This window comes from Erinaceus europaeus, chromosome 11 (genome assembly GCF_950295315.1).
Source record: "Erinaceus europaeus chromosome 11, mEriEur2.1, whole genome shotgun sequence".
Lineage (NCBI taxonomy): Eukaryota > Metazoa > Chordata > Mammalia > Eulipotyphla > Erinaceidae > Erinaceus > Erinaceus europaeus.
The window spans coordinates 6,671,431-6,696,674 of record NC_080172.1 but is presented as its reverse complement, the minus strand read 5'-3'; the positions used below and the strand labels follow the sequence as shown (position 1 = coordinate 6,696,674).

The following is a 25,244-nucleotide window of genomic DNA, read 5'->3' as shown; positions in this document are numbered from 1 at the left end:
CCCTCACATACACACACACACGCGCACACACACACACACACACACACACACACACACACACACAGCCAGTATTTTCTAGCCCATACTAAACAGCAGAAAAAGTTGCTGTTATTATTTTTCAGGTGAGGATATTAAGAGAATATAACAGGGTGCTGGGCAGCGGTCACCTGCTTGAGTGCACACGGTATCATGCACAAAGACCATAGTTCGCATCCCCACTCCCCTCCTGCAGGGGAAAAAATACTTCATGATCGAGCAATGAGGCAGATCTGTGGGTTTCTCTCTCTTCTTCTCTGTTTCTCCCTCCCCTCTCAATTTCTCTCTGTTCTATCTAATAAAAAAAAGATAAAATGCCATCATCTCAGTAGGTAAATCTGTGGGCAGGATACTTATTAGCACAGTGGTTACATGCACTTTCTCCAGGCTTAGAGTGCTAAATGGGGTCAGGAGGTGGTGCTCTGGTTAAGCACACATGCCACCATGAACTAGGACTAGGGTTCAAGACCCTGGTCCCCACTCGCAGGGGGGAAGCTTCCTGAGTGGTAAAGCAGGTATGCAGGTGTCCCTCTTTCCTTCTCCCTCTCTGTCTCCCCTCACCCCCAGTTTCTGTTACATCAACTCAAAGGAAAACAAGGTAAAAATGTTGCTAGAAGTGGTGGAGTCATGCAAGTGCCAAGCCCTAGTGATAACCCTGGTGGCAACAGAAAATGAAAGTTAGAATAAGAATAAAATAATTTTTTTTTTTTTTACAAAAAGATAGCTAGGGGCTGGGTGGTGCACCTGGTTGAGTGCACATGTTACAATGTACAAGGTCCTGGGTTCAAACCCTGGGTCCCCACCTGCAGGGGGAATGCTTTGCAAGTGGTGAAGCAGGGCTGCTGGTATCTCTCTGTCTTTCTTCCCCTTCCTCTCAACTTCTGGTTGTCTTGATCCAATAAATAAATAAAGATAATAAAAAATATTTTTTAAAAAGCATAGATAAATACAGGCTGGGGAGACAGCTTAATGGCTATGCAAAAAAAAAAAAAATTCCTGTAGGAGGCTCTGAACTCCCAGATTCAAGTCACAGCACCACCATAAACCAGAGCTAAGCAGTGTTCTGGTTATTAATGAAGAAGGGGGCGGAGGAAGAAGAGAGAAGAGAAGATGAAGGTGAAGGGGGAGGAGGAGGAGGAGGAGCTAGGTAACCTTTAAGAATCTAGTCCTTGAGTGGTTTTATTTTGGGGGCATTTTCTAGTTTTTGAGGAGTCCTGGTTCATGGTAGAGAAGGACTTGAGGTGAGGGTATTTATAGGCACCTCTCACAGGGAAAGAAAAAACTGTATCCATGTGCCAACAACTCTACTGTTAACCACCCCCCAACCTCCCAGATAATGATGGGGTGGGGAAGAAGTGTTAACCCCGCAGAGCAGAGCAGAGCAGAGCAGTGCAGCTACCTATCTGAATTTGTTATCAAACAGAATTTAAACTATTTGTTCTTGAAGCCACAAACCCCTGCACCTTTGGCCCTAACTTATACAGATGTCTTCTGAGGCAAACTTAAGCCTTCTTCATTATTTTTCTATTACAAGTAGAGAAAGTAAGGATTAAGAAATGGACAGTGGGGGGGGGGTGGGCACTGGCGCACCCAGGTAAGCACACATAGTACTAAGTGCAAAGACCTGTGCAAAGACCCGGGTTCAAGCCTTGGCTCCTCACCTGCAGGAGGGGGGCAGGGGGAACACTTCACAAGCAGTGAAGCAGGTCTGCGGGTGCCCCCCCTTTTTTTCTCTCTCTCTAACAGTGTTTTCAAGTTTTCCCATATTCCTGTCAAATGACTCTTTGAAGTCACGAACTTGTTTCTTTCTTCCGTCCTTTCTTTTTTTAAATTCCTTTATTGGGGGATTAATGTTTTACAGTCGACAGTAAATACAATAGTTTGTACATGCGTAACAGTTCTCAGTTTTCCACATCACAGTACAACCCCCACTAGGTCCTCTGCCATCCTTTCTCAGGTGTCTCTTTCTCTCTACCTCTCTATCTCCCCCTCTTCTCTCAATTTTTCTCTATCCCATCCAATAAAATGGAGAAAAAAAAATGGCCACAGGAGCAGTGGATTTGTAGCATTGGCACTGATAACTGTGATAACCCTGAAGGCAAAAGAAAAAGAAAAAAAGAAACAAAGAGACAGTAACAATTTTGCCCACAGCAGAGCCGTCCCACTTGAGCTGATGTTAACAGAACAGGCCAGAAGTAATATCACCTTGCTGAGCTTTGGGATCTTAACGTGGACACCAGCCCGTAATCCCGTGCCGAGGTTCGAAGGACAAGTCAGAATGTATCCCAGGCGTTCGTTCCACATGAACTCCCAGCCTCGTTCTTGGATTAAGCGTTCCACCTGCAGTGAATAAGGAAAGAGTAATGACTGAGTTCACAAATATCCATTCAGAAGCATATCCCCCAAATATCTGGGAGAAGATGTGTCCTATGTGTTTGCCATAGTTCAGATGTAGTTAGATTTATCGTCCTTCTTTAATAGAAGATGATTGTCTGCTTCTATATATGAATTTTCTTTCTCTCTCTTTTTTTTTTTTTTTTTTTTACCAGAGCACTGCTCAGCTCTGGCTTATGGTGGTGCGGGGGATTGAACCTGGGACTTTGGAGCCTCAGGCATGAGAGTCTATTTGCATAACCATTATACTATCTACCCCTGCCCTACCCTATATATGAACTTTAAAGTTAAGTTATTAGAACTGGGCAAGTCCTTGAGCACAGTACCTCCCACCAGACACTAAACAGTCAAAAACAAACAAATAAATAAAATATATCAGCCAGTCACTGTTACTATTTTAAATAGCTACTCTCTGCTTTCTTTTTTAAAATTTATTATCTTTATTTATTTAGTAGAGACAGCCAGAAATCAAGAGGGAAGGGAATGATAGAGGAGGGAAATACACAGAGAGACATGTGCAGCCTTGCTTCACCACTTGCAAAGCTTTCCCCCTGCAGGTGGGGACCAGGGGCTTGAACTTGGGTCCTTGTGCACTGGAGTGAGTGCAGTCAGGTGTGTCACCGCCTGGCCCTTGTTACTATTTTTCATGTGATAAAAAGTTAATGTCAGTAGGTCAGGTTACTTCTGAACACAGTAGTTACATACTCTTAGACTTAGCTAAATGCAGTGTCAAAAAACCAGAAAATGACTAGCAAGCTATAGACTGCCTCAGATCATTGTGGATTAAGAGAGGAGCATAAGAGCTTGTTAATAACCAAAAAAAAGTCATCTAGTTTTGGCAGCACTGGCTAGGATTCCAACCCTGAAAGTATGCAGTGATTCCTAAAAATAAAAAAAAAAAAATTAAGAGATTTTATTTTAATACATATTCAGAAATCTTTGGTCATTTCGTACTTCTTTCAGTCCACGACAGAATCGCTCAAATACTCTTTTCATATTGCCTCCTTTTTCCATAGAGATCACCCGTGTGTGGTCTTCCTCATTTATCCAGATGAGAAATGTCTTGTCATAATTATGCCTAATAAAAAAAGAGAGAGACGGTCTTGAGTGGGAACAACATTTGTTTCAACACAGGAAAAGCCCCATAGCCTCTGCAGCCTGATTGCTTCATGTCACCTTCCTCACGGCCTTGAGGGCCTTCATCTCATAACCGTGCCTCAGCCAACGCTGCCGAATAGTGTTGCCTTGACAGAGAGGAGAGCAAGACTGACTGACTCCAGCCTCTACAGATGTCCTGTTTGCTCCAACAAGAAGATGAAAGTCCCTCGTTCCTCAAAACAGAAAGACAATACTTCAACTGTGGTAACAGTTGGCTTTGACACTAACAAGAATATTTTATTCTCGCATAGATCCAGTCAGAGCTTGTGGTGCTACCCCTCCCCCCTCGTGGTTTAGTGTACAGAAGAGTCCATAGATGTTGACTATACAGACCTTGCGTCTCAGGCCCCAGTGGGAACTAACGCTCCTTGTGAATGCTTTTACCTTCGATCTTTTAGGTAGTCCCGTCATCACCTACCAAGCTACAGGAATCAAAGTGGGCTGAGGACGTTGGCCAATTTAAAATAAATGTCCACTTTCTAACCATTCTTCCTTTTAGGATTATGCTTACATCCCTGACCCCCCCCCCACCACCACCACTTTCCACACATTTAATGTCATGGAGTAGATTCTTGGAGGTTAAATAATAGGAGACTCATTTAAAAAAAAAAAAAGAACCCTTTTTCCATGAATAACTCATGCAAGCCAGAGACCGTTCCTACACATCTTTAACAAATACTTCAGTATCAAACACAGCCCATCTACAATTTCTAGGCATTCTCTCTCTCTTCATTTTTAGCTCAAGCTGAGCATGCTGTCAAGTGCAGGCCACAACAACTTCAGGTTAGGACACGCAGTGATCTGAAGAAGATCTTCTGCACACACTGGAAAGGTGGAAAAACTCCGTCCATACCAGATTCCCCTGGCATCTGGCCAGTCTCGGGCCATCCCAGCACAAGTTAGTAAAGGGGACACTGGCTTATCGAACAGAAAGTGATCCTGCAGGCCAAGAGGGACAAAGCAGAAAGGAGAGACCCATGAGATCAGACACAGTGGTGAGAGTCTAGTGACCAAGTTTCAACTCACTATTGTTTTATCATTATTATTTATTTACTGGATAGATATAGCCAGAAATTGAGAGGGAAGGGGGTGATAGAGAAGGAGAGAGACAAGGGGCCAGGTAGCGGCACACCTGGCTGAGTGCACAAGGACCCAGGTTCAAGCTCCTGGTCCCCACCTGCAGCAGGAAAGCTTCACAAGCAGTGAAGCAGGGCTGCAGATGTCTCTCTGTCTCTCTGTCTCTATCTCCCCTCCTCTCAATAGCTAGCTGTCTCTATCCAATAAATAAAATAATAAATTTTTTTTAAAAATAAGAGAAAGGGAGAGAGACAGAGAGACACCTACAGCCCTGCTTCACCACTCACAAAGCTCTGTCTCAAACCCAGGTCCTTGAGCGTTCTAACTTGTGCACTCAACCAGGTGCGCCACCACCCGGCAGCGCAACTCATTACTGACTGGGATCTCTTAGGCAGTGGTTACTGGTCAGGCCTCACTCCCCACACCCTCTAACACTTTATTATTTAAAAACACGAGACTGCGGAGGTGGCCGTAGTGCACGAGAATTGCGTGCCTGGGCTCACGAGCCCCAACTTTGATTCCTAACGTTACCATATGCCAGATCTCCACTGGGGCGCTGTGCCTGCATGATTCTAGTGCAGCCAGTGGAGCCTATATTTATTTTTCAGATAGAAAATGAAAGGGGGGGTATCAGGCGTTGGTGAACCTGGTTAAGTGCACACACTACAGTGCACAAGGACCCGGGTTCAAGCCCCTCGTCCCCACCTGCAGGGGGAAAGCTTCACAAGTAGTGAAGCAGGGCTGCAGGTGTCTCTCTGTCTCTCTCCATCTCTATCTTCCTTTCCCCTCAATATCTCTCTGTCTCTATCCAATAATAAATAAATAAAGTTTTAAAAAAAGAATTAAAAAATATTTAAAAAAGAAAGAAAGATAATGAAAGGGGGAGAGAGAGGAAGAAGGAGAGATGCCACAGAACTGCATTGTTTCACCCTCTTCACTGCTTGTAAAATTCCCCTTTACCTAGGGCTCCCATGTACTAGCTGAGTTCGAAAAGCGCATTCTTCCAGTGAGCCATTGCCTAACTCCTGATTTCAAGTTTTAAGGTCTCATCTTCTTTATTCAGGAAAGGCTGAATCTCAGTGGGGCAGGGAAGGGACCTGAGCTATTTTTCTTCTCTTTCTTCTTTTTAATATTTTTTATTTATTTTATATTACTGACAGAGGTACAGAGAGAGAGATTTAATATTTTTATTTATTCTATTTTAATGAGAGAGATAGAGAGAGAGAGAGAGAGATACCAGAACACTACTCAGCTCTGGCTTATGGTGGGGCTGGGGACTGAACCTGTGACCTCAGAGACACAGGCATGAAAGCCCTTTGGCAGAACCATTTTGCTATCTCTCCAGCCCCTGAGCTCCTCCTGAAAAGGCTGCACCGCTCAGGTCCCAGGGCTCAGCACAGCCCACCCGCCTCTCCAGTGGTGCCAGGCCCCCACTCACGTCAATGAGCCTCTGCTGGTCCTGCTCAGTCATCTCAGACAACTTGTAGTAACGGCCGGCCAGGTCCCCCTTGAGGCCCTCCAGGGCAGTGATGGCCACATTCTCCACCTCCCTCCTCTCTGCGCGGGAGCAGGCGGGGGGCAGGCTCAGCCCGCGGATGCTGCGGCCCGTGCGGACGCGGGAGGACAACACGTAGCGTTCATCGAACAGCCCGTGGGTGATCTGCCAAGCAGAGGTGCCGGAGGTCAGCGCTGGCTCAGTGTGGGTTCCCGGTGCGCGGCTCTGCAGTCGTGCCAGCAGGCGGGGGACCTCTGGCAGGGGCACATTTGTGCAGCCTGCACACTGGGCACACTCTGGGGCTCTGGGAGCACAGGGCTTAGAGACCAGGGCTACTTTAGATTGGGCTGTCTGGACTCTTTTGCCCAAACAGCATTTGAGATAATAAACTGTTTTAGGGAAGACTTGGGAGTCCTCAGTAACCAACACCATTCTGCTGGTACTTATTTTTTAAAAAATATTTATTTATTTATTCCCTTTTGTTTCTCTTTTTTTATTGCTGTGGTTATTGTTGTTGTTGTTGTTGTTATTGCTGTCATTGTTGTTGGATAGGACAGAGAGAAATGGAGAGAGGAGGGGAAGACAGAGAGGCGGAGAGAAAGATAGACACCTGCAGACCTGCTTCACCGCCTGTGAAGCGACTCCCCTGCAGGTGGGGAGCCAGCCGGGGGCTCGAACCGGGATCCTTATGCCGGTCCTTGTGATTTGCACCACCTGCGCTTAACCCGCTGCACTACTGCCCGACTCCCCTGGTGGTACTTATTAAGGCCAGAGTTCGAGGAAGCGACTGGTCCTGAAGTGAGTGCAGCCTAGAATGTTTTCAGCTGTGACCACGGACTGTGAGCTCAGACTGACAGGGATGCAGAGGTCTCACAGGCTCCTGGGCTGAATGTATAGGCCCTAGCTCAGATCCATGGGGTAAACCGTTAATGGCATTTTTATACTTTTCTCATGTTTGGGAGCTACTTTCTGCCCAGATCCAGCTTTCTGGTCCCATTCTCAACTCTGACACCATCTTCCCAGACAATACTTTATGTCTGCCTGCATGTAAGCTACCAGGTTCAGGTGAAAATTACTAAATTGATGAGCCACATGGAACATACCTAAATTAGACTTCCTAGTTACTTTCTACAGGAAGATCCCTAATTTCATCTGCTCTATTCCTACCTTTGGGGTTCTCTCTAGTAAACAACTTTTCTTGCTTTCTATCTTACTGCCTTTCAACCACCAAGTTGCAGATGCTACCATAAAGCCATTCTGACCTCCCTGGACAGACGACCTCACCAATGTGTCCTGAAGTCTCACCTCCCCAGAGCCCTGCCCCACTAGGGAAAGACAGAAACAGGCTGGAGGTGTGGATCAACCTGTCAACACCCATGTCCAGTGAAGAAGCAATGACAGAAGCCAGAACTCCCACCTTCTGCATCCCAAAAGGAATTTGGGTCCCTACTCTCAGAGAGAGAAAAAATAGGGACGCTTCCAATGGAGGGGATGGGATGCAGAACTCTGGTGGTGGGAACTGTTTGGAATTGTACCCCTGTTATCTCACAATCCTGTTAATCATTACTAAATCACTAATAAAAATAAAAAAAACAATAACAAAAACTATGGGAGCTTCTTGTCTCAGTGGCCATCTAGGAAGTGTGCTGTGCTTTCAAGGGCATCTGACCTAAGGGCTCCCCTTCCTCACCTTATCTCTGGAGTGTCAGCTTCATAAGGAAGGGAGAGGGGAGGCTGGAGCCTACCTTGGATGCATCCAGATCCGTGGGGTGCTTCATCACCTTGGGGTCATAGCCATTGTGTCTTAGCTTAATGACAGGATCAAAAAGATCAGCAAAAACCTGAGGAGGGAAGGTGTTTCTGGTTACTCTTAAAAACTAGTTCATCTGCTATCAAAAGACCATACCTTACTCTTGTCACATTTTTACCCCAGAGAACAAAGTTACTGCCCCTCTTTCTCTGAGACTCTCAACTCTGCTAGATGGAAAATTAGTGGGTGTGATAACAATGAGTGAGTTGCAGGATAACAACAACAGGCTACATCAAAAAAGACTCTGAGGCACCTTGTCCTTTGGGAAGGGCGGCCTACAGAACTCTGTCATCTTCAGCTGCCCAGTGACTCTGCCCAGCCCACTTCCCTCAGACTGAGCAAGGAAGCCTTGCCTTTAAGAATCTGAGGGGGGCTCGAGGGCCAGGTGGTGGCACACCCAGTTAAGCGTGTACGTTACAGTGCACAAGGACCAGGGTTCAAGATCCTGGACCCCACCTGCAGGGGGGGGAAGCCTCATGAGTGGTGAAGCAGGGCTGTGCAGGTATCTCTCTTTATCTTTCCCTCTCTATCTCCCCCTTTATTCTCAGTTTCTCTCTGTGTCTACCAAATAAATAAATACATTAATTAATTAAAATTAAAAAAAGAGAATTTGAGGTCTACCCTCAAGAAACTGTCATCTTTGTAGAATAAAATAAACAACATGACAAGAAAGTAGTTTTGTGGTCTGAAGGGAAGGTCAACTTTTAGACTTGAAGCAATATAGTCAAGCTATGGAAAACCAGGAGAGTGGCCCAGGACGTGGCTCAGCTGATAAAACACTGACTCTCAAACACAAGGTCCTGAGTTCAATCCCTGGCAGCACATGTACCAGAGTGATGTCTGGTTCTCTCTCTCCTTCTATCTTTCTCATTAATAAATAAAATCTTTTTAAAAAGAAAGGAAGGAAGGAAGGAAGGAAGGAAGGAAGGAAGAAAGAAAGAAAGAAAGAAAGAAAGAAAGAAAGAAAGAAAGAAAGAAAGCGAGCCAGGAGAAAAATACAAAGGGTAAAGTTGAGACTTCTCATTCTATGATGGCCTTTGTCAGTTCAACTGCCTCATGCAAGTCTCTCTCTCTCCGTCTGTCCTTACACATGTGCATGCACGCACAAACACACACACACACACACACACTTTCAGAAACATTCTTTAGGAGAAATAATGTTAAAGTAGGGAGCCAGGTGGTGGTCCACCTTGTTGAGCATATATTACAAATGCTCAGACACCCAGATTCAAGCTTCCAGTCTCCACCTGCAGGGGGAAAGCTTTGAGAGTGGTGAAGCAGGGCTGCAGGTGTCTTTTGTTTCTCTTTTCCTCTCTATTTCCCTTTTCCCCCCCTCTAGATTTCTGACTGTCTATCCAATAGAGAAACAAAGATAATACAAAATAATAATAATCTTACAGTCAACCATAACAGAACATCCTAGAGGCTTTGAGAACTGCGGAAAGTGGTGTGTGTATGTGTGTGTGTGTGTGTGTGTGTGTGTGGTGTGAGTGTGTGTGGTGTGAGTGTGTGTGGTGTGAGTGTGTGTGTGTGTGTGTGAGTGTGTGAGTGTGTGTGTGTGAGTATGTGTGTGTGTGTGTGAGTGTGTGTGTGTGAGTGTGTGTGTGAGTGTGTGTGTGTGGTGTGTGTGAGTGTGTGTGTGTGGTGTGTGTGTGTGTGTGTGTGTGTGTGTGTGTGTGTGTGTGTGTGTAGCATGTTGGGTCCAAACTCTACCGTAGACTTTGGGGAAGCCCAGAGCCAGATATTGAATCAGATGCCACTCTTGCTGGCTCAGGATGAACCCCTCTTTCCTCTTGAGAACTGCCTGCCTTCTAGGGAACAGCTCTCAGCTCCCTAAGCGGATAACAACGGGGAGGTCAAACTGGAGAGAGAGGCTTGGAGGCACTGGCCAGAGACTGCTCTGTATAGTGTGCATGTGGTGACTGAAGCCTGTGCTTCAGCTGTGACGATGATGATATTTCCTCAAGAGACTTGATGGACTCGGCAGTCTGGGCTACAGGATTCGTATAAACAGTAACTTAAAATAAGATGCACAGAACCCTTCAGTTTGGCCATACGTGCATGGTCTCCTACCACCTTACTGATGAAAATAATCACCAGTAAAGTAAAAACCCAAAGAGCTGACTTTTTCCCTGTACCAGTTCATTCCTTTGACATGCTCAGAGAGCTCTGTGTATAACTTACTCCTCCGTGAGGATAGACACAGAGACAGCAGCCAAGGCAGCCTCACTCCTAGGGTAGGGTGGCCCTCCTGGGTCCTGAGAGCTCTCCAGATAACCTGTTAAAGCCGCTGACTTCCCTCATGGCAACGCCTCCCAAGAAGGCTGAAAGCTGGTCTCAGAGAGGAGAGGAGAGGAGGGGAGGGGAGGGGAGGGGAGGGGAGGGGGGAGAGGGGAGAGGGGAGAGGAGAGGAGAGGAGAGGAGAGGAGAGGAGAGGAGAGGAGAGGAGAGGAGAGGAGAGGAGAGGAGAGGAGAGGAGAGGAGAGGAGAGGAGAAGGCTTGGGAGTCTGGGGTGTGTCACCCTCCTCCGGACCCAGCAGCAGAGGTACCTGGTAGGACTCCTCGTCACCCGCCACCATGCCGACGGTCTTGATGAAAGGATGACCGGGGTTGTCTACACCCGTCTGGATACACTGGTCCAAGGTGTAGCCATTGGGTGTCACCTTGTTGCGAAGCTTAGCATAGATGGAGGGGGTGAGGCATTCGGCCATGCAGTTGTTGTGCTTGCGCAGGTCAGGGTAGTCTGCGCTGCATGGGGGAGAGAAGTTTTAGGTGGAGAGCACGCTCAAGAGAAGGGGCCCACGAGAAGGCTTTATTCCTAACTGTCCTTTCACCAGGCTTTCAGTGGGGACAGACACCAGACTAGGAGTCTTAACTAAAATGAGTCTGGTTATTATTATTATTTTTAATAGCACTCTACTCTGTAGCCCAGGGGATGGTGCAGTGGATAAGGTGTTGGACTCTCAAGCATGAGGTCCTGAGTTCAATGCCTGGCAGTTCCTGAGCCAGAGAGATGATCTGGTTTCCTCTCATTCTTTATAATAACTAAATAAATGTCTGAAATTCATAAAAAAATAACTCATTGAGCTGCCAGAGAGAAGGGCCTGGTGCTGTCTGAGGATCTCTGTTCATCTAGAGGAGAGAGACTAAAAATAATTAGAAAATAAATTGAAATCATATGAAGAATTTTTTTGTAACTCAGAAGTTTTTTTAATTTATTTCTTTATTTCTTTTTTCTCTTTATTCAGGGACTAATGTTTTACAGTTGACAGTAAAATACAATAGTTTGTACATACGTAACAATTCAGTTTTCTTTTTTTGTATCTTTTTATTTTTTAAAGATTATTTTTTATTTTTCTTTATTCCCTTTTGTTGCCCTTGTTGTATATTGTTGTGGTTATTATTGTTGTTGATGTTGTTGTTGCTGGATAGGACAGAGAGAAACGGAGAGAGGAGGGGAAGACAGAGAGGGGGAGAGAAAGACAAGACACCTGCAGACCTGCTTCACCGCCTGTGAAGTGACTCCCCTGCAGGTGGGGAGTGGGGTGGGGGGCTGGGTGGGCTCAAACCTGGATCCTTCTACCAGTCCTTGAGCTTCGCACCACGTGCGCTTAACCTGCTTTGCTACCGACTCCTCTCCCAGTTTTCTACATAACAATATTACCCCGACTAGGTCCCCCTCTGCCATCATATTCCAGGACCTGAACCCTCCCCCCCATCCCAGAGTCTTCAGTGCAAGACACCAACTCCAGTCCAAGTTCTGCTTAGTGTTTTCCCTTCTCATCTTGCCTTCAACTTCTGACTATGAGGGAGATCATCCCATATTCATCCTTTCGTTCCTGACTGACCTCACTTAACATGATTCCCTCAAGCTCCATCTAAGATGAAGTGAAGAAGGTGAAGTCAATATTTTTTATAGCTGAGTAGTATTCCATTGTGTATAGAGACCACAACTTGCTCAGCCACTCATCTGTTATTGGACACCTCGGTTGCTTCCAGGTTTTGGCTATTATAAATTGTGCTGCTATGAACATAGATATACACAGATCATTTTGGATGGGTGTGTTGGGTTCCTTAGGATATCTCCCCAGGAGAAGAACTGCAGGGTCATAAGGTAGGTCCACTTCTAGCTTCCTTAGAGTTCTCCAGACTGCTCTCCATAGTGGTAGGACTCACTGACATTCCCACCAGCAGTGCAGGAGGGTTTCTTTGTCCTTACAACCTCTCCAGTATTTGTTGCTGCTACCTTTTCTGATGTGTGACATTGTCACAGGAGTGAAGTGGTGTCTCATTGTTGTCTTATTTGCATTTCTCTGATAATCACTGACTTGGAACATTTTTTCATATATTTTTTTTTTGTCTTTTGAATCTCTACTATGGAGAATATTCTGCTCCTATCCTCTCCCCATTTTTGGATGGAGTCATTTGTTTTCTTGTCGCTGAGTTTGGTGAGCTCTTTATATATTTTCGGAAGTTTTGTTAAAGGATACAGTCACATTTTGTCCCTTAGGTTATGTGGGGCAGCTGGAAACCCTGAAGGTGGATTGCAGAGAGATCCAGCTATGTCCTTTGTCTGTGATACAAGCCCCATGAATTCACTGGCTGTGTTGACAGAAAATATCTTGGCTATAGCAAATATCTGTTGGAGTAATGTACAAAAGGAAATAAAATGAAGTGCCCTCTTTGCCTGGAAGGTACTGGAGATGTGCTGGCTGACATTTGGGGATTTGGGCTCACACACAGGTCATTTCAACTCAGATATTCCTGAGGTACATAATGGCTGTTGGTCATTCCCTCAGAGATCTTGACTCCCAGGAGAGCCAGCCAGCCTCTGAGAAACACTTGAGGTCTTCCTCATCTCTGAGCCTGCAGATCTGAACTTCCAGGAAGTACATCCCAAACCAAGTTACTTATATCTCACCCCTGACCAGCTTCTGAGGGTCATGAATTCTTGTCTTCCTCACACCACTCCTCCCTCCCAGCTTTCATGTCTGTTAACACTGATGCTTTTATAAAAGATTTATTTATGAGAGAGAGAGAGAGATGAAAAGAGATAGGGAGAAGTGGAGCATCACTCTACTATATGTTGATGACAGGGATTGAATTTAGGACCTCATGCTTGCAAATTCCAAGGGACCTCCAGGGCCACAAAACTGATACTTAAAATCAGAACCAGAACAGCGGCAGAACTAGAAGGCAGTAGATGAAGCAGGGGTCTGGAGCCATGGATCCCTGGATTTGCATTTAGCGACACTAGATAACAACAGGGTGTTACTTAATTTTTCTTTTCTTTTTTAAACTTTTAAAATTATCTTTATTTATTTATTTATTTATTTATTTGTTGAATAGAAATAATCAGAAATCGAGGGGGGAGAAAGGGAGAGAGACACAAAGACACCTACAGAGCTGCCTCAACATTCACAAAGCTTTCCCCTTGCAGGTGGGGACCAGGGGCTCAAACCTGGGTCTTTGTGCATTGTAACATGTGTACTCAACCAGGTGTGCCACCACCCAGCCCTACATTACTTAATTTTTCCAAACCTCCCTTTTTAAAAAAAATTTTATTAGTGATTTAATAATGATGAACAAGACTGTAAGCTAGCAAGGGTATAATCCCACACAGTCCCCACCACCAGAGTTCCATGTCCATCCCCTCCATTGGAAGCTTCCCTATTCTTTTTCCCTCTGGAGTAGGGACCAAAATTCTTTATGGGGAGCAGAAGGTGGAAGGTCTGGCTTCCGTAATTGATTCTCCCCTGGACATGGGCGTTGACAGGTGGATTTATCCCTCCAGCCTGTTTCTATCTTTCCCTTGTGGGGCAGGGCTCTGGGGATAAAGCTCCCTTTCATTACAAAAGGATGCTAAGATGAATAACATCAAAATTCCAAGTGAGGCACTTTACCTGCATAAAAACATTCAATATGGTTAACAATTTCTATTCTTACTCAACTACAGTGCAAGGTCTGATCAGGATTGACGCCACTACACTTCTGTGCTTCGTTCAGTCCCCCAGATTGCTGTCAATCTGACTTATCCTGCACGGCAAAACCAGAGGCATTTGCTGACTGATTCCAGCAGAGCTGAAATGTGAATTCTGGCTGGAACTTGAAGTTATTTTACAGCCAAGAGAACTTACCTTGGTGGGAACATCTTTTGCTGCTCCCGGGTCTCAGCACACACTTTCTGCCGGTTCACCAGGTACCCAGTGGTCAGGGCACTGGTACCCAAGGTAGCAAACAGTAGAGAGGCATTCCGCCCAGTTAGCAACTTCGAGAAGGCACTGGTCATCTTTCCTCTTGGACGAGTGTCTGGAAAACAGAGAAACTGGACTAGGCAGGTTCACAGGATGGCCCTGAGCCGCAGCACAGAAACCAACAGGCAAGAGAAAGTATAGCAGAAGCAGTCTCCTTTTGTTCCCTTTCTTCCTTTCTCCTCTACCCGCTTCACACCGCTTGGGAAAATATGGGTAGCTTTACACGCTATAAATTTCCAACTGCCTCTAGCTCATGCCATTTTCTTTGCGAATATAAGAAGAGACAGACAGACAGACAGACAAACAGAGGATATCGACTTCCAGTTCTTTGATAGACCAGAAAAGCTGCTGGGCCCTCGACCATACAACCAGATGCCACCTGGGCTGGTCTGCGGGGCTGGTCAGACATGGAGGAGGTGTCTCAGGCCGCTCTTCTACTCTGCCCTCCCCACAGAAGCTGGTGGCATGACTCAGAGCTACAAACCAGGAGGCTTGATGCCCACTGATCACTCAGGTTAGGATAAGGGTGGTGAGGCCGGGGGCAGGGTCTGCAGCTTTCCCCTTTTTGTTGCCCTTGTTGTTTATTGTTGTTGTTATTATTGTTGTCGTCGTTGTTGGATAGGGCACAGAGAAATCGAGAGAGGACGGGAAGACAGAAGGGGAGAGAAAGATAGACACCTGCAGACCTGCTAGCACCCTTAAAAGGGGGCTGAGATGACCCGAGGTCAGCCTTTGGTTTCTGGAAGAGACAGATTCAAATGCTCTCTTGGAAAAGGATAGTTTGTTGAAGCCTTGGTTTCCTTCCTTAAGATTAAAATCCAACCATAAGCTCTCAGAGGTCATCCAGTACCCGAGAAGATAGCCATGAATGGGAATCAACAGAAGGATTGATCACAGAGTCAGACTGCCAGTGACAGAAGATGTTGGGAATGTCAGAAACAACTAGAGATGAACTCTTTGTGAATTTATTTTATTATAATTGACAATAAGACAGAGTAATTGAGAGGGGAGGGGAGATAGGGAGGCAGAGACAGAGACACCTGCAGCCCTGCTCCACCACTAGTGACGCTTTTCCCCTGCAGGTGGGGGCCAGAGGCTTGAACCCAGGTCCTTGTACACTGAAATGTGTGTGCTTAACCAGGTGTGCCACTGCCTGGCCTCCCCCATGTGAAATATATAAAGAGTGGTAGAATCACAAAGGTGAACAAGCAACAAGAAGCCATGTAGATTTGAAAGAAAAACACATTCAACTACTGAACACATCACAGTAGAAGATAAATCAACTGGAAAATGTATTCTAGTAATTCACCTAGAATGTAGCACAGACATTTTTAAAGTAGAAAATATGAGACATACCCTAAGAAATATGGGGGATAGAATGTCAATGTCAAATACACGTCCAACTCAAAGCTCCTAAGAGGGAACAGAGAAAACAGAAAAGCTGTGTTTCCAGAGAAATGGCTGAGAGCTTTCCAGAAATGATCAAAGCCAAATCCCATGATTCACCAGGTTCAAGCCCCGGTCCCTACTTGCAGGTAGGAAGCATCACATGTGGTGAAGCAGTACTCATGTCTCTCTCTCTCTTCATTCCTCTTCCCTTTCAGTTTCTGACTCTATTAAGAAAATTCAAAATCCATGAGTCAAGAGAGTCAACATAGTCTAAGGAAAACTAGTAACTGCACATCTAGATGAATGTGAGCCGAGTGCAGAATACTAGCTACAAACGTGTCAAAAAGGCAATCCAAGAGGACAGGCAATTCATCTACATGGAAATGAAGAAGTCAGCTGAGTCTTTTCAAGACTGAATAATGACAGCCAGAGAAGTAACATTTTAAGAGGACTATGAAGGTGTAGGCATAGACACTGGAAAGGGAGCTCATGATTGGGGGGGGGGGGGAGGCAGAAACGATGTATATGTCAAAATGTTTAGGAAAATTGGGAGAAATGTTCGCAGACAGATGTCCTGAATTTGCTACTCGCTGCTCAACCATCTATCAGGGAGTTTATTGAGATATGGTGTCAAGTGGGGAACAGTGGAACAGGCAACTTTTTTAACTCTCTCATTACATTGATTTCTATGATACTCCAATAAATAATGGAACTCTTCCCAGAACTCTGCTATGAGATTATCCAAGACTGGGTAGGGCAAAGTACGAATGAACTTGAATACTTGTGGGCAGAAGTCTGGGCTATGCAGTAAGAGTAACTGACTTGACATGACCTTGCACACACTCCAAGAGTAGCCTTTGGAGATTCACTTTCTTTCTTGATTGATCTTGGGGCATAAATCAAGCTGGAAAGAGCTCTATCTATAAAAGACAATCTGGAAAGTGTTGTGTGTGTGTGTGTGTGTGTGTGTGTGTGTGTGTATACACCAGGGATCCAATAAGGGCCTCATACATTTCAAAGGGTCTCTACCACTGAGACACATCTCTAGACAGAGATGACTTGTGTCCACCAAACAGTCAGTATTTGACTTTGTCTGTGTCTAGCTTTCAGACACGGTTTAAGAAGCCACCACTATATGATATGAAGATAGTGAGACAACAGTTTGGAGGGGGAAAAAAATCTGGAGCAAAAAAGAAATAAGCCTTCCTGGAAAAACTTTAAATGCCCCTTTATGCTTGGGCATCATTAGAACATTACTGTAAAAAATGGCGACTAATCCCTAGCACTGCAAAAACGGTATCATCTGTTTTCCATCTACACCATGCCTCGGCCTCGCGTGAGCTTAATGTGCAGCTTGGCGATACGAGAATCCGGCATGAAGCCCAGCCAGTCTATCTTGGCGTTACTCTCGATCGCACTCTGTCATTTTACGAACATCTCATAAAAACTGCAGCAAAGGTGGGCGTGAGGAATCACATCATTGCAAGACTGGCCAGCTCCTCATGGGGAGCGAGCGCTGCCACACTACGATCATCCTCTCTGGCATTCTGCTATTCCACTGCAGAATACTGTGCCCCAGTATGGTTCCGTAGCCTCCATGTCCACTTGGTCGATTCCAAATTATATTCCTCTATGAGGATAATTTCTGGAACCATCCCTTCCACCCCGGTTCCATGGCTGCCAGTTCTTAGCAACATCGCCCCGCCAGATATTCGTGGGGGTGCGGCATCATCTAAGTTCATTTCCCACGTCTACGCTCGACCGGACCTGCCAATATACACGGATATCTTCGCCCACCCTGTCCAACGCTTGACGTCTCGTCACCCAATCTGGTCCCCTACGCCTACACTGAACTTCTCTGTTCCAGACTCTTGGAAACAGAGTTGGCAGTCAGCTGAGGTAAAGAACAAACACCTCATCACAGACCCCTGCCAGCGTCAACCCGGCTTTGACCTAGCACGTTATGATCGGGCCCTCCTCAATCGCTATCGAACAGGCCATGGCCGGTGCGCCGCTATGTTCCATCGCTGGGGAGCCAGAGACAACCCGAACTGCCCCTGTGGCTCCAGACAGACTATGACCCACATAGTCAACGACTGCCACCTCTCCAGATTCAAAGGAGGTCTTGGAACTTGACATCAGGCTCAACCTGACGCTGTTGTCTGGCTACGGAAGAAGGGCAAACGCTAGAAGAAGAAGATTAGAACACACTGAACTTTGTGAAAAGAGCACTAGCAGGGCAATGGCACACCCAGTACATACAGTGCCATGCGCAAGGATTGGGGTTCAAGCCCCCAGCCCCCACCTTCAAGGGGGGGGAAGCTTCACAAGCAGTGAAGCAGTGCTGAAGATGTCTCTCTTCCTCACTCTCATTTTAATCTTTTATTATCTTTATTTATTGGATGGAGGCAGCCAGAAATCAAGAGGGAAAGGGAAGATAGAGAAGGAGAGAGACAGAGAGACACCTGCAGCATTGCTTCACCATTTGCAAAACTTTCCCCCTGCAGGTGGGGACCAGGGGCTTGAACCTGGATCCTTGTGCATTGTAACATGTGTGCTCAACCAGGTGTACCACCACCAGGCCCTCTCTCTCTATCCTTATTTCCCCCTCCCCCTCTCAATTTCTCTGTCCTATCAAATAAAAAGAAGAAGGGCCGGGGGGATGGTTACTGGGAGTGGTGGATTCCTCATGCAAGTACTGAGCCCCAGGAATAACCTTGATACAATAGAAACAAACAAATAGGAAAAGACTCATTATCCGTTTTAAAGGAAGAGCACTGGAGAGAGGAAATGAGGGGTCAGAACAGCTACATGGCTTCTCTCCTGGACAACGTCACCAGGCTGTGCAGACTCCACTCCTGCAGCCTGAGGGGGTTTGCAAATGAAGGAATCACCCCCCAGACTTCTTACAGAAGGCATATGTCTGTTTCTGTAACATTTCTCTCTGGGGCTGTGCTTTGCTGGCTGATTCAGCGTCTCTTTGGCGCATGGCAAATACATAGCAGGACAGAGCTCCAGCCCATGGAAGGCAGTAGCCCACTGAGATTTCTGATGCTGGGAGAGCTGGCCGCCAGTGTCATAAGCTAAGGGAAGCTGGCTTCTCTTTCTTTTCACTGATGCCTTGCTCTTTGCCATTGGTTAGCTGAGTCCACCGAGTGGCACTTTTCTCCGAGCTCTCCTACTGTGCCCGAGCAATTAACACCGGTGTTCTGCATGACCCAGTGCACCTGAGGGCAGTTATGGCCTCCGGCTGGCTTCCAGTTCTTTCTTTGTTTTAATTTTTTATTTATAAAAAAGAAACACTGACAAATCCATAGGATAAGAGGGGTACAACTTCACACAATTCCCACCACCAGACCTCCATATCCCATCCCGTCCACTGATAGCTTTCCTATTCTTTAACCCTCTGGGAGTATGGACCCAAGATCACTGTGGGATTCTATCAGAAAGTTTAACATTTACTTAACAGGCAACAGTCGAGTGATCTAATCAGCCTCCTAATTGGTTCTTCCAGACTCCACTTGATCAACCACAGCCTTTCGTAGGTGGGCTTCACCCACCTTTGCTCAGCCCTGCCAGCTTCTTCCCACTCTTACATGCCTAGCCACACTGCAGCAGACCATTATTTCACACATGGAGAAACTGAGACTCAAGGAAGTATCAGTGATTTGCTCAGGGCCTCAGGGCCGGAATGTTGACAAAGCTAGGATTTGCATCCAGACTGGTCTTTGGCCCTGGGTTCAGAGAGAGCAGACATTTCTGCACTGGCCAACTACTGGGGAGAAGAAAGCCCTATGATCTGGAACACTGAGAGTCACAAGTCACTTCACCCCCACTGTGGACCCCCGAGCTGCACTCACTCTTCCTCACTGTCTCAGAGTATGTGCCTGACCTAGAGACCCTGGATGGTGTGGGTCTGCTGTCTTTCATGGTCCTCAGGCTTCTGCTGAAGTGGCCTAGCTAACTCCACCCACCCCACTCCAACCCTAGTTCCCAATGTACCCACCGACGAAGCTGGAGGTGCTGGGTCATCCTACCTTTCTCTGAAGAGAAGGGGCTCTGTCTGCCTTTACTCTCTCTCATCCTTGCTCCTTCCTTAGAAGTGGATATCACAGGGATGAGGCGGCAGGTCATCTCCAGCCACCAACCAGTAGAAATGATTGGCCTGGGTTTCCCTACCCTGAAACTGTTCAAGTCTCCTGATTTGAAAAGTAGAGATTAAACCTGGCAGAATTATGGGACTCCCAGCCAGGGAGATTTACATGTAAGGTGCAAAACCATAGTCAAAGACGATGATAACTGTGGTCATTCTAATACTTGCCCTTGCTATTGAAACACAAGAGCCAGCAGCCAGGAAATACATGAGCTGGTAGAGCACAGGACTTGCAGGCCTGAGGCACCTGCTTGAAGCTTCTGCATTTGCTATAGTGCTGTTTTCATCTCTCTCTTTAAATGATAAAAACCAAACCATTAATTTTTTAAAAATTCATTATTACATAGAGACAGAGAGAAATTGAGAAGGTAGGGGGAGAAAGAGGAAGAGAGACAACAAGATACCTGCAGCCCTGCTTCACCACTTGTGAAGCTTTCCCCCTGCAGGCGGAGACCAGGGGCTTGAACTTGGATCCTTGTGCACTGTAATGTGTGTGTTTAACCCGGTGTGCCACCGCCTGGCCCCAAACTAAATCTCTGGAAAATAAGAGCCACTACAGTAAGGCTCTGGCCAGTTTACCCAAGAGCTGTCTATGTTTCTCTGTCACAGGCAGGCAAACAGTAGAGTGGGTCCTGATCTAAGAATCTCGCCTGGTTTTGTAGAGTCCTAGACCACGGAGGCCATGGGTTCTGTCACTCAATCCTGAGCCTCCTGGCTGTCCCGAGTCTCCTGCATGGAGATGCCGCAGGTGCCTTTCTGCTGGCTCAGAGCTATTTCTGTCCCAGCTGCACACACGGTCCATGTGTCTGAGCTCTTCAGGCCCAGAGGCCAGCTGCAAGCCAGGGAGGAGGACCACGTGCCAATTTTCCATCCAGAGAGTCACCCCCCCAAACAGTAGATGTCCTTGGGGGTTGGACAGGCTCCACAGAACACTCTGAACCAATTCCCATGAGGTTCATCTCCAAGGCCTGCAGAGAATGACTGTCCTCTCCCAGTTCTCGGAGAGCAAAGGGTTCAACTTACTAAACTACCCTTGTCCTAGTGGGCGCCACAGGGCACCCCAGTTCTATTCGGCAAGGAGAAAGTCAAAAGCAGGAGACGTAATTCACAGTCCTTCCTCTGTAATACACCAGAGGCTCTTCTTTTGTTATCGCCAGGGTTTCACCATTCTGGGCTTTTTTCAGCTAGAAAAAGAGACAGACAGAAGGAGAGGGAAAGGGACTGGGTGGTGGCGCACCTGGTTGAGCACACAGGTTACAATGCTCAAGGACATAGCTTCGAGCACCTGGTCCCACCTGTAGAGGGAAAGCTTTGCTAGTGGTGAAGCACGGCTGCAGATACCTCTCTGTCTCTCTCCCTCCCTATCACCCCACCCCCTCCTCTCTTATTTTCTGTCTCTATCCACTAAATAAATGAAGATAATAAAAAAAAAAAGTTGAAAAAAATGCGAGGGAAAGACACCACTACACTGAAGCTTCTCCCCAGGCTATGAGGACTTGGTTCCAACATAGATATGCACCCTCCCTGGTCCCCCAAATGGTGGCCTTTCCCTCCTAAGCTTCCTTGTGATGAAGACAAAGCAGCCTTACTGAACCTGTCTCCAGGTGGAGCTGCTTTTAGCAGGAAGTGGGTCAGCAAGACCGCTCACCTGGAAAGTACCCTTGCTTTGTCATGCTCACCTTTAGGATCCAAGCTCAATCCTCACTGCACTGAAGGAAGCTTGGCGGTTGTGGTCCCTTTCTTTCTCTGTTTCTCTCTTTCTGTCTAAAAAAAAATCAGTCTGGAGTGGTGAAACCCCAGTGACCAAAACAAAACAAAAGAGTTAGGAACCTATCACTGGTCACGTCCATCAGGAACACCATCAGAAACCCTCCTATGGGCCTCCCCGGGACCTGGCCCTCACTGGAGAGCAGCAGTGGTAGGGACGGCCCCACTCTATGAAGGGAGGTTGGATCACCCTTCTGCCACTCGAGGGAGACTGGTCCTGAAATGAGTGCAGCCTAGAATGTTCCCAGCTGTGACCATGGACTGCGAGCTCAGACTGACAGGGACTCAGAGGACACACAGCCTCCTGTGCTGAATAGGAACAGATGTGGGCCCTGGGTCAGATTGATGGGGTTAACAGTTCATGGCATTTATATTCTTACTTCATATTTGGGAGCCACTCTCTGCCTTAATCCAGCTTTCTAGTCCTGTTCTCAACTCTGACACCATCTTTCCAGACAATACTTTTATCCCACCTGCATGTGGCTCAGGCAAAAATTGCTAAAGTCATGGGCCACATGGAACATGCCTAAAAGAAACTTCCTAGCTTTGTTCCAGATGAAGACCCCTAGTTTCATTTGTTCTGTTTCTACCTTTGGGTTCCTGTTTACTGAACAATTTGCTTTATATCTTACTGTCTTTCAGCCACCAAGTTGCAGATGCTACCATAACACCATCCTGACTTCCCTGGGCAGACGACCTCACCAATGTGTCCTGGAATCTGCCCTCCCCAGAGCCCTGCCCCACTAGGGAAAGAGAGAGACAGGCTGGGGGTGTGGATCCACCTGCCAACACCCATGTCCAGCGGAGAAGCAATTATAGAAGCCAGAACTCCCACCTTCTGCTCCCTATAAAGAATTTTTGGTCCATCCTCCCAGAGGGATAAAGAATAGGGAAGCTTCCAGTGGAGGGGCTGGGACAGACATGGAACTCTGGTGGTGGGAACTGTGTGGAATTGGACCCCTGTTATCTTACAATCTTGTTGATCACTGTTGAACCACTATTTTTAAAAAAAGTTAGGAGCCCTTCAAAGGCTGTAGAGAACAAGAACACTCTTGTCCAAGGGAGAGATACATTCTTGGGGATTTCCCAGGCGGGGGTATGTGTGACCTGCAACAGTCACCTTCAGGACTGACTCTCCAAGGTCTGTGGGCAGAAGCTTCTGGAATGTTCACTCAAGTTTTCCTGTTTTTTTTTTTTTTCTGGGGAGGCACAGACCCTTCTTTGGGTTATATATCTATAGTAGAGGAGAGCCTGGGTATCTGAGCTAAGGGTAAACTCTCAAAAAAAAAAACCTACCCTTCTCCTGTGTTTAAATAGCCAGGGCTCTCCACTTTTTTTTAAAGTATTTTTATTTATTATTGGATAGAGAGTGAGAGAAATTGAGAGAGGGGGGATAGGGAGGGAGAGAGGTGTAGCCCTGCTTCCCCACTCCTGAAGCCTTCCCCCTGCAGGTGGGCGCCAGGGGCTTGAACCGAGGTTCTCGCGCACTGTGATGTGCACCACCGCCTGCCCTGGACTCTCCATTCCTTAGCTCATCTCCCAACCCACTGTTCCCCGACCTTCCTCAGCCCCCACCCCCTTTTAGAAGGTTTGATTTGGCCTAAGCCCATTTGCTCAGGATGTGACTTGTTCATGAGGCCGTCACTTCACGAGTAGATGTGGCACTGGTGTGCTTTGCTGGACCAGTGCCTTAACCCACTTACAAGGGTTTTTGGAAAAGGCACCTGTAACCACAGGGAGGGGAATGGAGTTTTCCAATAGCCTACTAAAGCCTCGGTCTCCTCTAGGCACCTGCTCAGCCAGGAAACGCCCCCTTGCCAAGTTCTGTTGGCCGTAGTCTTCATCTCCAGGAGAGAACACCCCAAGGACGTCCGCTCAGGAGCACAGACGTGCGGGGGCAGCAGAAGGCACAGAGGCACTGGTGGAAACAGCACACCAGCCGAGTTGGCTTAGCCATGAACAGCCACCTCACGTGACTCTGGCTGACCGTGTGTGTGTGTGTGTGTGTGTGTGTGTGTGTGTGTGTGTCAACAGGACAGCTTGTGAAAGAAGGCAGCAGTGTGGAGGACTAAAGGATTTCCGCTTGTTTCAGCAACTGTCACACACCACACCCACTAGAACATTCTAGAGATGTCCCCTACCTGCTCAAGGGCCAAGGCCATAGCTGGCAGTAATCCCGGGCAGCCAACCAGCCAAGGGAGCCAAGAAAAGGTCTTTCGTTGCCTCAGATAAAAACTCATTTAGGTTAATTCAACAGATGTCTTTTTTTTTTTTTTTTAATCTCTGGTGAGAGCAATTATTTGACTTAGGATATTAGTGATGTCAAAAATGAGCCATTAGCAGTCCACTAGCTTGTATCAATTGGGCCCAGCTACTGGACCCACCAATCAACAACCCTTTTTTGAGAGAGATTCCTTTTTCAGTTAGTTCACCCCAATTCTCTCCTTCACGCCACAGAGGGAAAACATTTCCAGAAATCCAATGGATTTCGTTTCTGCAACTTGCATGAGGGGGGAAAGTTGAAGGCTGAAGTCTCCAACTTCAGTGGCATTTAGATTTTTTTTAAAAAATGTCTTCCATAAAGAAAAATTCCTGGTTTGCTATGGAAGGCAGCTGCTTCCATCAGTTTGGAGAATAATTCTGGCCATTGTTGCCGGACTGTCTCCCGCAGGGGTCGCCTGCGTCTGGGTGCAGGGACAAGGGAGAGGCTGCAGCCAAGGGCAAGCACCTCACAAACCCGTTAGAGCTCCAGGCAATTTCTCACAGAGGACAACTAAGATCTGTTCCACACCCACAACTCCCTCGTCCTGGCCTCGCAAGACACGTCACCCTGCCTCTAGCAATGTCCCCGGCTTTGGAAAAAGAGAGATGCACGGTGTCACTGACCTTGGAGCCGGAGTTTTCAGCGTCCTGCTGCAAGCACACCGCCAAGAAGTGCCAAGGGAGCAGGCAGGGACCGGCGTGAAAAGGCCAGGCTGGGTGGGGGCGGGGCGGGGGCGTGGCCGTGTGGTTGGTGGGCGGGGGCCTAGGATGTGGGCGTGGCTAGGACCGGCGTGAAAAGGCCAGGCTGGGTGGGGGCTGGGCGGGGGCGTGGCTACGCGGCTGGTGGGCGGGGTCTGGAATATGGGCGTGGCTATGTGAGGATCCCTCTCGACCAATCCCGTCCTCTGCATTCAAAGGTTCCTACAGTCCGTTCCTTGAAGCTGGTCCCTGACTTTTACTGATTTGTTTTCATTATTAATACTTTTTAAAATTTTTATTGCCACCAGAGTTATCGCTGGGGCTCAGTGCACTATGAATCCACCGCTTCTAGAAGTCATTTTATTCCATTCCCCTCCTTTTTTTCTTTTCTTTTTTAATTCTATTTTCTTTATTTAGTTATTGGATAGAGACAGCCAGGAATCCAGAGGGAAGGGAATGATAGAGAGGGAGAGAGAGAGAGAGACACCTGCAGCCCTGCTTCACCATTCGCAAAGCTTTCCCCCCTGCAGATGGGAACGGGGGGGGGGGGTTTCGAACCCAGGTCCTTGGGCATTGTAACATGTGTACTCAACCAGGTGCGCCACCACCCGCCCCCTTTTTTTCCTCTTTTCTATTATACTTGTTGGACAGAGAGAAATTGAGAGGAGAAGAGAGACAGAGAGAGAGGGAGAGAAAGAGAGACACCCACAGACCTCCATCACTGCGCAAAACCCCGGAGAGAAACCCCTG

At 47.0% G+C, this 25,244-nt stretch overlaps 1 protein-coding gene across 4 annotated transcripts in view; it reads right to left on the bottom strand.

Moving 5' to 3' along the window:
- CKMT2 (creatine kinase, mitochondrial 2) overlaps positions 1-24,491 on the bottom strand; it is a 30,941-nt gene extending 6,450 nt beyond the window's left edge. Inside the window, exons 1-8 of one of the 4 annotated variants that reach the window (XM_060201110.1) lie at positions 24,420-24,491; positions 14,108-14,279; positions 10,520-10,718; positions 7,906-8,001; positions 6,104-6,325; positions 4,442-4,527; positions 3,385-3,508; positions 2,242-2,376 (exon numbers count right to left, since the gene is read on the bottom strand). In XM_060201110.1, coding sequence (XP_060057093.1) covers positions 2,242-2,376; positions 3,385-3,508; positions 4,442-4,527; positions 6,104-6,325; positions 7,906-8,001; positions 10,520-10,718; positions 14,108-14,259 — 1,014 coding nt within the window. In that variant the 5' untranslated portion in view covers positions 14,260-14,279; positions 24,420-24,491. The other 3 variants (XM_060201111.1, XM_060201109.1, XM_060201113.1) reach the window with 3 other exon arrangements.
- Positions 24,492-25,244: the final 753 nt, after the last annotated feature.